The sequence below is a fragment of the Benincasa hispida genome, chromosome 10 (genome assembly GCF_027475165.1).
Source record: "Benincasa hispida cultivar pf3 chromosome 10, pf3_genome.v1.1, whole genome shotgun sequence".
NCBI classification, from domain to species: domain Eukaryota; kingdom Viridiplantae; phylum Streptophyta; class Magnoliopsida; order Cucurbitales; family Cucurbitaceae; genus Benincasa; species Benincasa hispida.
The window spans coordinates 32,798,416-32,816,087 of record NC_143487.1 but is presented as its reverse complement, the minus strand read 5'-3'; the positions used below and the strand labels follow the sequence as shown (position 1 = coordinate 32,816,087).

General features: G+C 36.4%; 3 protein-coding genes and 1 long non-coding RNA gene across 4 annotated transcripts; 1 reads left to right on the top strand and 3 right to left on the bottom strand.

The window, feature by feature from the left end:
* Positions 1-259: 259 nt before the first annotated feature.
* On the bottom strand, positions 260-2,526 carry LOC150033278 (uncharacterized). The gene is made up of 6 exons (XM_090306359.1): positions 2,311-2,526; positions 2,090-2,243; positions 1,923-1,998; positions 1,669-1,803; positions 662-759; positions 260-318 (listed from the first exon to the last, which is right to left on the bottom strand). The coding sequence occupies exons 1-6, from the start codon at positions 2,524-2,526 to the stop codon at positions 260-262; spliced, it is 738 nt and encodes a 245-aa protein (XP_090162485.1).
* A 143-nt stretch (positions 2,527-2,669) lies between these two features.
* LOC150033277 (uncharacterized) lies at positions 2,670-4,470 on the bottom strand. Its single transcript, XM_090306358.1, has 3 exons — positions 4,093-4,470; positions 3,526-4,049; positions 2,670-3,285 (listed from the first exon to the last, which is right to left on the bottom strand). Exons 1-3 carry the CDS (start codon positions 4,468-4,470, stop codon positions 2,670-2,672), a joined length of 1,518 nt encoding a protein of 505 aa, XP_090162484.1.
* A 9,713-nt stretch (positions 4,471-14,183) lies between these two features.
* On the bottom strand, positions 14,184-16,668 carry LOC150033276 (uncharacterized). The gene is made up of 3 exons (XR_016524059.1): positions 16,530-16,668; positions 14,592-14,689; positions 14,184-14,446 (listed from the first exon to the last, which is right to left on the bottom strand). It is a non-coding gene; the product is annotated as an uncharacterized LOC150033276 (long non-coding RNA).
* Positions 15,499-17,344, top strand: LOC120069807 (uncharacterized). The gene is made up of 2 exons (XM_090306192.1): positions 15,499-16,001; positions 16,555-17,344. The coding sequence occupies exons 1-2, from the start codon at positions 15,896-15,898 to the stop codon at positions 17,088-17,090; spliced, it is 642 nt and encodes a 213-aa protein (XP_090162318.1). The 5' UTR covers positions 15,499-15,895; the 3' UTR covers positions 17,091-17,344.
* The last annotated feature ends 328 nt before the right edge of the window (positions 17,345-17,672 follow it).

Sequence of the window (17,672 nt, the reverse complement as noted above, 5' to 3'; positions counted from 1 at the left end):
TTCAAATATTAATTATATGAATGAGACTCATATAAATACTATAAGTTGAAATTAATGTGAATAAGATTCATATTAAAACTATGGGTAATGAGAGAGAGTTGCATTTCAATACGATTATGATATATAATAAATGATTTATTAATTAATGGTTAGTTAATTAACCATATATTATAAATATTATATTATATATAATTGTTATATATTTTTTTAGAATAGGTGATATTATTATACAACAACAAGAGGGATCCCACACCCGGGATCAAGGCATCAAAGCATCAAAGATAAGCAAGGACAGGGTAACAAAACCAAAAACAAAACCTACAAGATAAGATCAGAACAAAACCAACACAAAAAATAAACTCACAGACCACTAAAGAGAAAGCCAGAGAAAAGAAACCAAAATCCCACAAATAAGGGACAACAACAAAACAAAGAACAACGGAAAGTACAACAAGAAAACATCCGTAAACACATTATATAAGACCAAGAAGATCAACTCGCCAGGAAGAAGCACGAGCATGAACCGTAGAGACCATAAGGTGAACAAGAGTTGACACCGACCTCGGTCTACTTCTATGCAGTCGCCGATTACGTTCTTGCCAAATGTAGTATATGGAAGTACACCAGAATACATGGAATAACTTACTACTTACCCCCTTACCCGAACCCACTCGACACAACCAACTCAACTCCACATCCCAACTTGCCACCCGATGCGACGAGTCCAACTGACGCAAGACACCAGACCACACCTTTCTCCTAAACCCACACTCAAAAAATAAATGATCTCGCGACTCCACATCTCCCCCACAAAGAAGGCACCCCTTTTCTGACAACACACCCCAACTTCTCAACCAATCCCGCGTACCCAACCTGTCCCTCACAGCTAACCACGCACAGAAGGAGTGACGCGGAATACCACCCCCGCCCACAAAATACCAGCTCAAGACACCCTAGGACGACAAGGACTCAAACTCTCCCACGCACTAGTGATAGAAAACCGACCACTCGCATCCGACACCCACACCCAATAATCTTCCCCCTTCAGCCTAGGCTCCACTGCCTGAATAAGACCTCAGATCTCAAGAAGCTCCCAAGACACTATAGGCCAACTCCAACCTCCCTCACCATCCATGAATTCCGACAACCGCATCTCCAAACTACTCTCTACATTATAAACCATCGTAGACCCTTATGAATCCAAAATCGCACCCCCCGGCAGCCAAGGATCCCACCAAACAAAACAAGACCGACCATCGCCAACCATCAAATGAACCAAATGCTTGAATCTATTTCTATTTCGCAAGATAGCCCTCAAACACCAAGACCTCCCAACCTCACTCTGAACAGCCCACAAAGACCGCCCACGCAAAACATAAGCCTCTACCATGCCACACCACCCATAATGAACCCGATTTAATTAAGAGAAGCCAGAGAAGCTTCATAATAGCAGCTTGGTTCCAAGATGCCATATGTTTCACACCCAACCCCCCCTCCCCCACGCCTAACGGTACGCACACCTTATCCCACGCCACCCGTGCACCACCCCGACTCACCGCACTACCCTTCCATAAATAAGTACGTAACAGACGATCAACCTCATGAGTTACACATGCAGGCAACACGAAGATGCTACACCAAAACACTTGAAAGGATTGTAAGACAGACCTAACAAGTTGTAACCTCTCAGCAAAGGAGAGTGACCGCGCTGCCCAGCTTCTAATACGAGCTGTAATCTTCTGAATCAAAGGAGCACAATCCTCAGCCCTCAACTGACCCCCCAATAAAGGTAAACCCAAGTACCTAACAGGCAGTGAACCAAGAGAAAAACCTATAAACGCATCTAGTTCCTCTGCCTCCCCAAACTCCACATCCGCAACAAACATGGAACCTTACTAACATTAGCAATTAACCCAAAAAACCCTGCAAAATCTGCCAGAACCTGCCTCACAAACTCCAAAGAATCTCTCTCAGCTGCACAGAAAATCATCAAATCGTCTGCAAAAATCAAATGAGTCAGGCCCACATGCTCACATCGATCATGGAACCTAAACCACACAGGAGGATTATTCAACAACCTAGACAAGACCTCCATCACCATCACAAATAGAAGGCAACGGATCCCCCTGCCTCAACCCTTTCCTACCAGGAAAAAACTTCTCAAGGGAACCATTAACCATCATAAAGAACATAGGCAAAGTAACACAAGCCCTCACCCAACTAACAAAACTGAAGGGGTGTACCTATAGCCAACAATACACCAAACAGAAAATACCAATTTACTGAATCATACGCCTTTTGAAGGTCTACCTTCAACACACAACGTGGCTTCCCTCTGCCCTTCTTATAGCCCCCCACAAGCTCTTGACACAATAATATGTTTTCGAAAATCGACCTACCCGGAACAAATGCAGACTGGTTACCACTGATGAAAGCAGGCAACCACAACCGCAATCTCTCAGCTAAGATCCTTGAGATACACTTATACACAACATTGCAACAAGAAATAGGGCGAAACTTCTCCATACGTTCAGCTCCCCGCCTCTTTGGGATAAGAGTGATAGCAGTAGAATTAACTCCACCAGGCAGGTAACAGGACTAAAAATATTCAGCACAGCATCACATAAATCATCCCCAACCACATTCCAAGCAGCTTTATAAATATCAACTTAAAACCCATCAGGCCCAGAAGCCTTTCCAGACTTCATCGAGAATAAAGCCTTCTTAATCTCATCCCAACTCACTGGGAGACCAAGCGCCTCCACCCCCTCCTCGGACCAGCTGAATTGCACAATATCTCTAATTCGGGCAGTAAGATCCCTATACCTCACTGGCTGAGACCCTAAACAACCCCGAAAGAAATCTACTGCCACCCTTGACACCCTGTCATGCACCGTTTGGCGAGTCCCCCCAGCATCCACGACCATAAATAAACCACTGCAACTGCGTTGAGAACGAACACAACGATGAAAGAAAGTTGTGTTCATATCACCTAACTCCAGCCACTTCACCCTGGCCTTCTGTCGGAGCAACGCCTCCTCTAATCTTGTCACTGACCAGAACACCTCAATGGCCCGAGTTGCCTCTGCACACACCGCCTCTGAAGCAGGATCCTTTTCTACCTTCGCCTGAGCAACCTTCATAACCTGACTAGCTGCCCTCACCTCATCAACTAACACAGAGATACGCCTCCCAAGCGAAGCACGTAAAACTCTCTTCACTGCCTTCAAATTTCGCACAAAGCTGACCACAGGGGATACATCCTCAGATCTTCTCCACACTGACCTGATAGTATCAATAAAACCCTCAGCCTCCGCCCAATGAGAAAAATAACGAAAAGTGGGAGGGGCCTACTTCTCGTCTCCCCTATAGACACCAGAAGAGGGCTATGATCAGAAATTCCCCACTGACCAACCCTAACCTCCTTTTTTATATTGAAAAGCTACCTTCCACGCCTCATTAGACAAGCAATGATCCAACCGGCGCATGATTCCATTCCCCTGGATTTTACTAGTTCAAGTAAACCAGTTACTTGTTACATCCAACTTAACTAGATCTGCCTCCAATAACGCCCCATCAAACTCCTTCATCTTCTTCAAGCTAGGGCAACCACCAAAATCCTCTAAACTACTATGAATAGGATTAAAATCCCCCAAAACAACTCCAAGAAGTTTCCACGAGACACACACATCCATCAGCTGAGACCACAAGTTCCTCATCTCGTTCATGTGATTAGAGGCGTACACAACACTGATATGTACCCTAGCAGTAGATACAATATCCACTAAGGTTCCAGAAATGAACTGATCCCCACTGACATCAATAGAAAACTCATAGACATTCTTCTGCCACATCACCCAGATCCTCCCAACACCCTGCATACTATAGCTATACACACAACTCCACGCATCACCCAACCTACCTATCACCATACCAAAATTTTCACGACGAACCCTCGTCTCAAGCAAGCAGCAAAAAGTAACAGAGGAAGAAGCCATAAAGTCTGCCACCACCCTACACTTAACAAGGTTGTTCAACCCCCTAACATTCTAGGAACACCAAATCATGGACCTTGCAACAGATCACACCTACCATCTCCCACTGGACCTTTGCCCGAACTCTCGAACATCTCATCCATAACAGACAATGGATCAGATCTGCTTGCACTAGAGCCAAAGCCAGCGAGTCTCCCCCTTCATCACACAAAATATCAAACTTATTACGATCATCAACATACTTTACAAACCCTGTAATTCCAAAGGACCCATAAACTGCTCTGTTCCTCAAGGGCACCAAGTCCGATGACCCACTGCCACCCCTATGGCCTACACCTTCTCTATCCCGCCTACGACAACTGACCATAGTAAACTTGTCAACACTCCTCACACCCTTACTCCCAACCACTGGGCTATCTCTCCTTTCAACAATACCCACGTCCTGCCCCTTCCTCACACTCTCAATACCCCCCATTATCCCTCAAACACCCCTGATTAATCGCCACAATACACAACTTCTGACTCTTTTCCACACCCTTCTTCTCATACACAGCCCCAGTATGCCCAAAGGATCCACAGCAAGCACACCTATGAGGTTTCCACTCATACACTACTGGAATAATAAACTCCTAACCCCGTATTCTGACAGTGACTGAATGGGGCATTAACGAATCATCATCCACCTGAACACAAACCCTCACATACGATAACCGCTGCCACTCTCTTGTTGCAACATCAAAAGAGACAGGTTTACCCACGACACTAGTTAACACTATTAAACCCCTATCCGTCCACAACTCCAAGGGAACACGCTCCAGTTCAATCCAGATAGGAACAGAATAAAAAACAAAGGTTTCAGGAACAATACCTGGGACCACTATCGTAATAAAATGGGTTTACCACCCAAGTGCCACGGACCATTCTCCAGCACCCAATCTCTTGACTCTACCTTTTGAAATTTAAAGATAATCAAACCATTCTCCAACAAGGTAATAGTTGGCATCTCTACGCGTCCCTAAATTCTCTAAATAATTCGACAAATAACAGTATACGGGAGTTTGGCATCCACAAACTGACCAACCAAAGATTTCTCCCACAGACAAACACCCTCTTCAATAATTTCCTCACAGGGTTCAACAATAACCTTATCATCTTCAACCACTGAGGGAATGAACTCTAAATTTCCCTTCAACTTCGACCCAAAAAGGGTCGCCCACGAATTAATCCCTTTCACGCCATAACCAGAACCACCAGAAACACCTCCCTCCTCTAACATGACCGACTTAGGACCAAACCCCCTAGCTAAACCAGTTTTAGGAACCAACTCCTCCCGAACACAAAGATCCCGTGTGTCCACCAAGCAACCTTCACTACCAAAAGGAGTTAAAATGTTATATTAATATGTATTAATATAACATTTTAACTCCTCATTACAAGTGAGTTATTTATGTTTACGTGGGAGGGAGTTATTGTAACTCCCCTCTCTCCTCTATCTTGTCTTTTGTGAAAACATAGAGGCAACAGAACAAATATCTGAAATTATTTAGAGCTCTCTCTCAAAAAATTACTTCTCACAAAATCTCTGCAACTTTTATTTTTCCCTTTCAAGAACTTTGAAGAAATTTCACCACTTCATTTCTTGTCAAAGAATAGTAAGGTCACTGTATGGTAGTGTTTATAGACTTGGCTATAGTGTTTTGGTGTTCGTGTTTTTCGAAGTGTTCATGTGTTCCTGTAGAGAACACATCGTGATCTTGCAGAGAAGAGGAATTAAGAGTGCAGAGAAGAGGAATTGAGAGTTAGATATCACCTTTCCACTAGTTTTTGGCTCTTAAATAAAATAAAGCTTTGCAATCCTTTCTTTTATGATTTTGCTAGAAAATGAGTTTCCTTTTCAAAATTAAGTCTCAATTCTTTGTTAGTAAAATTTTAAATTTCTAAATGCTTATTTGTTTCAATACGTTCTTGATTGTTGAGAAAAGAGTTAAGAATCAAATATTTGTGTAAGTCAAACTAGCAAGCATATAACAATTTGAATGAACAAACAAATAAATGAATAAACAAATAAGTGATTCATATTTTGACTAACTAAATATATGTTTCTAGTTTAACTTGCTCGGGACGATCAAGAGCTAAGTAATGGGTATTTTAATAGATCTTGAACATTTTAGTACATAACTCCCTCAATTTATACTATTAATTTTCTTTATATGTCAATTTTATAGGTAAAATCTAATCCCGACATTTTTGGAGTCCTTAGAAGAAATTTGGAGCTAAAAGGAGTTAAAATGAGCAAAAAATAAATTAAGAAGAAGAAACCATGAAAAATTATGCTTTTGCCCCTCAATTGAAACAAATTTGCACGCCTCAACTCAAAGTCGCAACGCTCACACTAAGCCTACGCCCCAATGCTGGCCTGACGTTGAAAGGCAAAATGTTGATATACACGGCAGCATTGCAATGCTCTCCTTTAGCATTGCAACGTTATGGACATTGACGAAAAAATAAAAATCCACATGTGCGTGCCTTTTTGCAAGAGAGCGTCGAGCCAACATCACTTCAGGGTTGCAATGCTACGACCTGCAACCATTAAAAACTAATTTTCCAAAAATCAAAGAGAGACCATTTTTTACAAGAGAAATACCTAATTTCACAATTTAAGAGCAATTTTTGTAATTTCTTTAATTCTTGTATCAGTTTCTTGTTTGATTTAATGGATTTCTTCAAGAATCTAGCACTTCATGGCTAGGTAATCTTCTTTCTTGGGGAAATTGTTAGGTTAGTAATTCTTGAGGCTTTTTCTTATATTTTCATCCTATGTGAATAATTGTTCTTGAATGTTCTTGATTTTAGTTCTAAAAAATCTGATAAAAATGAGTTGATACCTCAAATTTGTTAGATTTTTTTATGCAAAATTACATGGCTCGGTTGTAATGAAGTTGCAAAAACTAGAAATCTTGAATGAAAATTTGAACTTTTTCCTATTTTCTTGAAAGCATGACTAGTTTAGAACATTCAAACAAATCCTTTTTTAATTGACTCTATAGTATTTCAAGCATGTCATAGCCTAGAAAATCCTAGAATTATTGCAATTTAGGAATTTGATGGGGAATGTCTTTAGAAAGCATCTTAAAACTAAATTAGGGTTAATGAACAATTTTAGGTTAATTAACTAATCGGGACATTAGAGCATCTCTCTAATGGGTTATGGAATAATTAAATTGCATAAATAGAATCAAGCCAATGATTGAATAAGACTAACCAATATAATTCCCTAAGATCTTTTACGTTGAAATCTCGTAATGGATAATTCGTTATTGCATATGTAACATATCAACTATTATATCAAATAAGAAATTAACTGTGAGGCTTTAGAGCATAAATCCCAATACCAGTTACATATCTAGGAGGAGCAAGGTACTATGTGTCCTTTATAGATTATTACTCCAGACGGTGTTAGGCGTATCCTATCAAGAAGAAGGCAGATGTGTGTTTAGTCTTCAAAGTATTCAAAACGCAAGTGGTGAAGGGATCGAATCCCACAGTGGAAGCGTTTTGTTAGAACCCCTTGCATCCCACAATTCAATTTTTACAATAAACAAAATCATTATACTAAACAGAATGTATAAACACATAACCTAGCATGCTATTGGGGAAAGGATTAGAATGATTCTTACCTTTATAGATTCTCCAAGTGTCACGAATAATCTTTTCCAAGGTTTCAATGAACGGATCTACAAATGGTTTTGATCACGAACAACTCCTTGAGCAATCTCGAACACTACCATAAGAGTTACCTCGTTATTCTCTGGGATTCCAATAGAGGGATAGGTGGTATTCAATTATTCGGAGAGGGAGAGGAGAATAAGGTTTTGGAGAGTAGAGAGGCTCGGAGAAAATTATGCACAACAACAATAGGGAGTTGTGTATTGTCAGTGTTTCTCTGCAATGAGAATTGTATATTCAGTGCATTCCCAAAGGGTCATAGGGAGGTCTTTATATAGAGAAGGGTCAAGCTCTTTCCAAATATATTTTCCGTTTCTAAAATTAATTAAATAATATTTATTTAATTAATTAGCCCATTTAATTAAATAACACTTATTTGATTAATTAGCCTAATTAAATAATACTTATTTTAATTTAATTTGCACAATAATTAAATAGCATTAAACCCAACTTAATGTATATATTTAATTATCATATGCATCCCATGTATATGTGCAAAAACTCTCTATTAATTAATTCTTTGTGAATCTAATTCACTTGAATTAATTTGAACAATTCAAATTATCCCTTTTAAGTATTCTCTAGTGAGCTAATAAGGGGACCTGGTGGATCTGTAGATCAAAAGCTCCAACGATATGAGATTAATTGGTCAAACTCATAAACCAAGTTAATCAATATTGGTTAACTATGGATACACTCCACTAAAGACCCACAATTTCACTCTTCTCACTGTAAATATATTTATATGTCCACAGATATAGTCCAATACCAGCAAATTAGTCCTTCATGAGTGTTCATAACTCTAACTAGGTCAAATTACCGTTTTAACCTTGGGCTCTACCTCCTTAAGTATCAGTTCTCTCTAATGAACAACTTGTTTATGGTCCAACCAATAAACAGAAATCCCTTTCAAGCCAATGAGAGGGTAGGGTTCTTTGTTCAAGTCTCAGAGACACCACTTAAGGAAACACTCATCTACTTATCTTTTAAAAGGGAATGAGTGAATTCCATCTTATATTATTATATTCCCAACTCCCCACTCGGTCTCTTCCCCATAATGGTAGGCATATTGGGTCACTCATGCAAATCAAAGGACAATCCCTCATGAACAAAGGGTTCATAATATACTCGAGATCAAGACTAAGTCACCTAGGTCATCCTATTGAAATAGAAAGTTAACTAGTCAACGGTGTTACATCTAGTGGTTACTAGTTCGCAGTCTAGTCTTATGCAAACTCATTGCATAGGATATTCTTACTCGCGTGTCACCTATATGAACGTGTTTGATCATTATGTTTGTATCAAATACAAAGTAGGTCGTATCAACTAGGATAAGGTACCTAGTCTTATCTTTATACTATAGACCCTTTAGGTTTATCTTGAATATTGATCCACATATAGTTCAAGACTCATAAGACAACCTTGGATGTTAGTTTATTGAATTTAGAGTTATTAAGACAAAATAGACAACAATACAAATAATAACATTTACTGATTTAATATCTATAACTCTTTATTGATGACGGTCAATTAATAACATTTACTATCTATGAGTTTTATGGCATAAAACCCAACAAAATTCCACTTGAACTAAAACTCTAGTTGGTGGGTTATGTAGAATCCAAAAGGCAGGATAATGTTAAATATAATAAACTAGGGCATCCATATACCCATTACACATCTCCCACTTGCCCTAGATTATACAATCTAAACTTAGATTCTCTAGATGACCCTCGAACACTTTAGCCGAGAGAGCCTTCATAAATGGATCGACAATGTTGTGCTCTGCAACAATCTTTGTGATGATCACATTTCCTCTTTGCGCAATCTCCCTTATCAGGTCATACTTCCTCTCAATATGTCTTCCTCGTTTATGACTGCGAGGTTCTTTTAGAGTTTGCTATTGCCCCACTATTGTTATAGTATAAGGTGATAAGCAAGTTCATATTTGGAACCACTTCCAAATCACTCAGGAACTTCCTTAACCAAACTTCTTCCTTTGTTGCTTTACAAGCAACTACATACTCAACTTCCATATTGGAATCTGCAATGCATCCTGGATACTACACCATACTAGAGCTCCCCCATTTAGGGTAAACACTGATCCTGACGTGGATTTCCTAGAATCCTTGCCAGTTTGAAAATCAGAGTCGATATATCCTATAAGGATCAAATCCTTAACTCCATATACCAGCTTGTAGTCCCTCATTCTCCTAAAATACTTGAGAATGTTCTTAACTGTTATTCAGTGGTTTAACCCTGGATTGGACTGGTACCTACTAACAATTTCCATTACATAACAAATGTCTGACCTACTGCGGAGCATAGCATACATTAAGCTTCCCACAGTTGAGGCATAAGAAGTATATCTCATATCCTCAACTTCTTGAGGTGTCTTAGAACACTATTTCATAGACAAGTGAACCTCGTGCCTGAAAGGTAATAAACCCTTCTTAGAGTTCTGCATCGAATATCGAGTCAACATTTTGTCGATATAAGTTGCTTGAGATAGAGCTAGCGTTCTGTTCTTGCGATGCTTGATGATTTCGGTCCTAAGTACATATTGCGCCTCTTCCAAATCTTTCATTTGGAATTGGGCTACCAACCATTGCTTAATGTCAGTAAGATATCCTACATCATTCATATGGAGACATGTGAGCCGGGGCATCCTACACAAAGAGTTTGTATAAGACTGGACCACAAAATGAATTGCCTCTCTTTATAACAGTATTGGTAGAAGAGACTTACATTTCGTCAGGATGACCTTAAGTGACTTGACCTAAATCCAGAGTGAGTTGTGAACTCTTGCTTATGAGGGAACCCTTTTGATCTGCATGGATGAAAGTAGTCAGATTCATCGACTCAATATACCTATCATTTTGGGGATTCGTCTGATTGGGGAGTTGAGAACGTAGCTACACAAGAAGGAATTCAATCCTTCTCTATTGGTAGGGTAAGTAGAGAAATTGTTCCCTTAATAGTTGATTCGGGGTCTTGAACAATCAGACCTCACCCTCTCATTGGCTCGAGAAAGGTTTGGTTATAGTTTAACTATAATTAATTGTTCATTAGAGAAATCAATGGTACTTAAAGAGTTACATTTAACTACAAGACCAAATGGTAATTTTGGCCCAATTGTACTTAAGAGCAATTTATGAAGGATCAATGCAATGTTGATTGGTTATATCCAATAGATATTGAAATATATCTATAGTGCGAAGAGTACAGTTTTCGGTCTTTAGTGGAGTGACTGACAGTTAATGAATGTTGATTAATTTAATTAAGAGTTTAATTAATTAATCAAGTATCATTGGAGGAGCTTCAATCTATATGTCCATAAGGTCCTCTCGTTATTTCAATTAGGATTAATGAGAATCAAATTAATTTTGGATTAATTTGAATTGTTCAAATTAATTAAAGGGAATTAATTATATGAGATATAATTAATGTAATGTATGTGATATTATATATATATAATTATAATTATAATTATAATTATATGAGATATAATTAATATAATGTATATGATACATTATAATTTAATGGGAGAAATAAATATTTAAATTAAATATTAATTATATGAATATGATTCATATAGAAATTATAGGTTAAATTTAATATAAACATGGTTCGTATTAATTCTATGTGTTATATGAGAGATTAATAAACTATAGATTATATTATATGTGATATAACATAAACTATAGGTTATATATTATATGTGATATAACATATAGTTTTATTAATATATAATAAAAGTTAATTATTATATATTTTTTATTTAAAATTCAAAACATTATTTATTTAATTTTAATTTTTTAAATAGTTACAAAGGAAGTTATTTTTGTATAAGTTCCCATTTTTATCTCTCAACAAAACCTCCCATAATTTGATAGTGGTGAGATGGTCTTCATCTTCCTTCTCTTGATTCGCGTAAGCATTCTCCCTGAAAAAACTCTGAAATTCCCAAGTGACTTCTCTCATAAAAATCGTCTATTCCCTTCTCCACAAATTAATCAAAGCGAGTCCACAATGTCGTTGTGATTATCGTCCTAGAGAATAATGAAGAAGTCCCTGTGGTGGTGTTGATTTGCTTCCATTATTGCGTTTGTGGAGGTGAGACTAGGAATGTTGTCATTCGTGAGATCGGGAAAGGATTCGTGAAGATTGCATATTTTACAAGGATAAGTAGAATCTCTCTTGTCCTCACTAGCATGTTGTTCTATGAGTATGTCTATTTTATGATTTGTTTTGTCTCTGTATTTTCCTTCTTGATTTCAAATTGGAATTGAAATCGTCCGGCGTTCATGTGCTTCCACTTGGGATTCAATCCCTTCCGTAATTACATTTTGCTCCTTAAGTCTCATCAATTTTCTAATGAACAACTTGTTTATGGTCTTACCATAAACAAAATCTCTCTCGGGCTAATGAGAGGGAGAGGGCTCATTATTCAAGACCTGGAGTCGATATTAGGGTTACAACTCCTCTACTTTACCCTAAAGTCAGGAAGAAGTGTTGATAACACTGAAAGTGTGCTTCGCTTAATTCAAGGTTATTCCATACTTTAATGTGTTTATTTAATGATAATACATGTATCAAACGTCTAATGGGTAAATTGGAATAGGAGAAAAATGATGTTCAATCAAACCAAATCGAAGCTTAATTGCATCGAAAAAAAAAGAGAACAACAAAATTACAATATTGCTCTTAAAGAACTGCCCGGCAGCAGTGCAGCGACACCCTATTAGACACTTTCTCTCGAGAGCTCTTTTTGAATCAATTGAAGGCAGTGCCACGACACTACATGGATGTGCGAAGAAGACAAGGTCATGCACGCATGCGCATGCAATAAACATCTTGCTCGTGCATTCGGGGTATTATGAGTGCAGGGGGTAGTGCAGTGCTACACTATTTAGACTTTGTTTGGGATTGCTGCAGCTTTTAAAATAATTCCCAATAGTTGTGCTTTTAGAAAAATGAGCTGTAAAAAGAAGTAAAATAGTATTTGGTAAATTTCAGCTTAAACATGAAAAAGTAGGTTAAAGCGTTTGGTAAATAATTATTAAAAAAATATTTTATTTTAAATATAATAATCAAAATAGACTTATCACCAATTTTTTTTTTTAAAAAAAAAATTGTAATTTAAAATTTTAACTAATTGTGTAGTATGATAAATTTTGTTTGTTATAGATTAACTTTTAAATATTAAGGAAAATAGCTTTATTTTTTAAAAAAAAATCAAGATGATATAGTTTTTTTTAAAAAAAATGATGCATTTAATTCATGAAAAATAGAAAATAGATTTGATTAGGTGGTAGATAATATATAAAATCTTCTTTTAAATGTATAAAATTGAAAATGGAATATAAATTAAAAATTCTACCTGATTTTAGGAGAATTATCTAAAAGCTAGTAGGATCCTGCTTTTAAAGTAACCATGAAAATTAACTGTATTTTTTTAAGTGATTTTAACAGATTTAATTTAAATCGGGTATACCAAATGCAAAAGAACGGTTACAATTTTTTCCAAATGACTTTTTGACAAAGTTAATGCAATATCAAATGTAGCCTTACCCCCTCCTTTACACTTCAATAAGGAGTTGCAACACTATAGCGCGACACATATTTTATAAAAGAAAATTTTACATTTTAGGTTAGATATTCAGTTTGAAAAGCTTCCTCAGAATTGACATCAAATTGTTTGAATCTAAGCTCATGGGATTGATGAGAACCCATCATACTATTTATAGACAATGTAGATAAGTATTTTAATTCTTCGTTGCAACAACAATATAATCAAACTTTCTTGGTATACTTTTGAGAATCTTTTCAACAACTCTTTGATCACTTGTTCTCCATTTGTTTTCAAATTGTTGACAATTGCAAGAATACAATTGAAATATTCTTCAACACTTTCGGTCTCTTTCATCTTAATGTAATCAAATTGAGATTTAAGTGCTTATAATCTTACACCTTTATCTTTTACTTTCCTTGATAGGTGGATTGTAAAATATCCAAATTGTCTTTCTAGAAGTAACTGTTGAAATTCTTTCGAAGATATGTTCCTCAGCAGCTTGATAAATGAAGAATAAAGTCTTCTAATGTTTCTTACGATTTTCTCTTAATTGAATAAATTGTTGATTAGTGAGCTTGTATTGATCCTCAACTTCAGTGTATCCTCTTTCAACAATGTCCCATAATTCTTTTGAGCCATATAATAGTTTCATTTGAGTACTCCACTGATGAAAATTCTTCCCACAAGATCTTGGAAATTGGGGTTGCAACATGTTACCGTTTGAAGTCATCTCTGATCTTAGTTCTAATACTACTTGGAAACGTAGTACACCCTCAAAATACAAATCAAGAGACGAGAAAAAAGATTATTCTCTTACTCACACAATTTAGAAGAAACACAAGAACTTGAATATTTCTTAACTTGCTTTTCTTTCTTACAAATGAGAAATCTTACACATATTTATACAAGTAAAAAAATACATCAAAAGACATCAATATTAAATACCGATACATGTGACTTTTCACTAATACATAAATATTAAAATAATATATCTAGTAATTAATGTATCTAACTATTCCTTGTATCTCAACTGCTCATGTATGTAATAATGTAATTAATGTATTTTAATAAAAGTCTAGATTAATTTTAACACAAATCACGTATACCATCGTCTTCATCTGATCTCCTTCTTCATCAAACCGTGCATATGCTGTTTTACATTTCTCGCAAGATCGCCATTAGAGAGAAGCATAGAGAGTTAGAGAGAGTGGGAGACAAAACTCGAGAGAGATTGTTTTCTTCTCAAATATTGACACAGATTGAAAATCACCTTTTGGTTGAAAAGAAATTCTTACCCACGTGTTGTTCTCTCTGTGAGATGTGGCCATTTCTCCTCCTCACACAGCAGCTATCACCAGCTTTCTTTTGGATCACATTTGCTTCACGTTTGGGCCTGAAATCGTCATAAAAGCCCAATAGAGCATGAAAGAGAGAATTTATTTTTTAATTTAAAAATGTTTTTAAAAAATAAAAGAAATATCTAATTAATATAGTTGGAAAATTTTAAACCTATCTTAAAAAAAGTGAGGAACTAAATTGATCAAATTAAAACGTTAGAAATTTATTATCCTTTTTTTATGAACTCGAGACATTATTAGGTGAGACCGTCATAATATGTCTATAGCAATTTTTTTCTTATTTGATATATAAGAGAGGTGTCAGAAAATTAAAATTCCATGGTCATGGTCACTATACAAAAGGCATGGTATGAAAAAATTCCAATACTACAATAGTTTGAAAAATATTCTGTTTTATCTTTATTTATTACTTGTCATTTCAACATGCTTTTAAAGATAGAGGAGTCACTCATCTCATTGTTAATTAATTTTGAGATGGGATCTAGGGTAAATTATAATTGGTAGCACTTTTAAGATTAATAATTAAGTATGTAATAACATTTTTAAAAGATAACAAATATAGCAAAATCTATCCATGATAAGTTTTATCGCTAATAAACTCTTATTAGCGATATATTTTATCAATGATAGACTATAAAATATGGATCAAAATTTTACTATATTTGTAAATTTTTTTATATTGTACTATATTCAAAATTTTAATTGTGAACAAAGAGAGTCGTATTGTTGTAATACTATTTTTCTTTACTTGTAGTATTAGATAAACATATTGTTATACCTCAAAATCAATTGAAAAAAAATATATATATCGTGTATATTTTATCAAAGATTATTGTGAGATTTCATATCGTCTTTTCAACGTGAAATCTTCTAACATAATTTTTTTTTTTTTTAGTTTCATATTCAACCATTAGATTATGGTGTCACCAACCGGCTAACTTGAGAGGTTTGAGAAGAACATATTCCCACAAAGTAGTACTTGGCAAAAGAGTGTGAAGTTTCAGAGAGTAGTTGCCACAACTTCAACACTTGGACACCTATAAACATACACGTCTCATCTGAAATAAAATTAAATGGGTATTTTCCTTGAGGAACAAAGGGATAAGATATTCATCAAAGCTAAGGGAACCATTGGGCTCTATAAATAGCAGCCCAAACCCAAGTCCTTCTTCGAACATCACAAACTACTTTTTGTGGTTTCTTTTTTCGTAGAGTGTGTGTCGGTTTTCGTGAAAGAGAGGATGAAGTCCAAAGGTTTTGTATTTGTCTGTGTTCTTCTTGTGTCAGCTTTGGTTGTTTCGTGGGCTACAGAATCCCACACAGAACCGACCGAAGATGAGCAACAAGGTATATTCTAACTTTAATTTGTTATCTACATGTAATCATATTAATTACATAATTTTTTATAGTTATTTTCATATTTCTATAAGGTACTTTTACTTACTAATTTAAATCTTACATCTAATTGCAATAGAAAAGTTACTTTAAAAAAAAAAAAGAAAATTATTGAGGGTGGCACGTGGACACATAATTAGAGCGATACAAATGATACAAATAATTCGGGCAATATTTAGATGCATCATGCATAAATAAATAAATAAATGTTTTTTTCTGAATGCACAAACTAGATTCATGCTTTAGGATGCTTCTAATTAATAATTCATGAAAAGAATTTTCATATTGCTTATATGGTATGATGTGATTTTTTTTTAAAACCATATAATAGAAATATTTGTTTTAACAAAAAATTATAAGCCTAAGCTGATGCCGCCAACGGGCTGTCTATTAAAAAAACAATAGGCTCAACTACAGCTTAGGTTGTACCTAATTTTCTCAAATTTTAGTATTAATTATTACTTTTTATGTCCTCTTTACCTTATTTGATATTCTTCGCTTCCAGTTAATCTAGCCCATGACGTAGAAGAGGCTAAACATAGACATGGTGGGGGCAGTGGCGGTGGCAGTTATGGAGGAGGCGGCGAAGGGTCTAGTGGAGGAGGAGGATCTGGCGGCGGTGGGTCAGGCGGCGGTGGCTATGGCGGAGGTGGGTCTGGTGGAGGCGGTCAAGGTGGTGGAGGGTATGGCGGAGGAGGTCACGGAGGTGGTGGAGGCGGTCACGGTGGTGGAGAGTCTGGCGGAGGAGGTAGCTATGGAGGAGGCGGAAAAGGAGGAGGCGGGAAAGGAGGAGGCGGTAAAGGCGGAGGTGGTAGTGGATCCGGTGGAGGTGGGAAAGGAGGCGGAGGAGGTGGATATGGAGGAGGAGGAAGTGGGTCAGGTGGAGGCGGTAAAGGAGGAGGAGGAGGAGGAGGAGGAGGATACGAAGATAGCGAGTATAAAAGAGGAGGCGGCGGAGGCTGGAAGGGAGGTGGCAGAGGAGGCGGTTGGAAAGGCGGCGGCGGAAAGGGCGGTGGAGGAGGAGGTGGTGGCGAGAAGTGAAAACATCTTTTTTGACAAAAAAAAGAACCGGAAGTATATATATATATATATATATATATATATGTTTAAGTAACTAAAAAATATTAGGTGAATAATAATAATGATGTTAAGGACCAAGCGCTCTTATTCCAAGGGTCCCTTTTAGAACCGTAGGCATGTACGGGGCAGTAGTGGCTAGTGCTGTATTTTGAACTTACTGCTATTATTATATGTACTGATAACAGTAATATTAATATTAATGTGTTGTTTAAACTTTCTTTTCTCCCTTCCCTAACAATCCGACTCTCTTTACTAAAATGATACTACTAATCATATTTGGATAAAAGAAAAATACTTATTTAACTATGTAGCGCCATGATTTGTCTACTTGATATTAATGGAATCTTTAAAATTATAAAAAATAAACAAAAGCGAAACACAAAATTTAAATTTATTTTCTTAACTAGGAGAACTTAAAATCATAAAAAAAAATCATTTTAAAATATATTTTTAATCTCTCAAAATCAAAGTTATCAAAATATTTAAATACTATTTACACTCTTATTTGGTTCCAACACCATTGTGCACGTCGACTTGGGACAC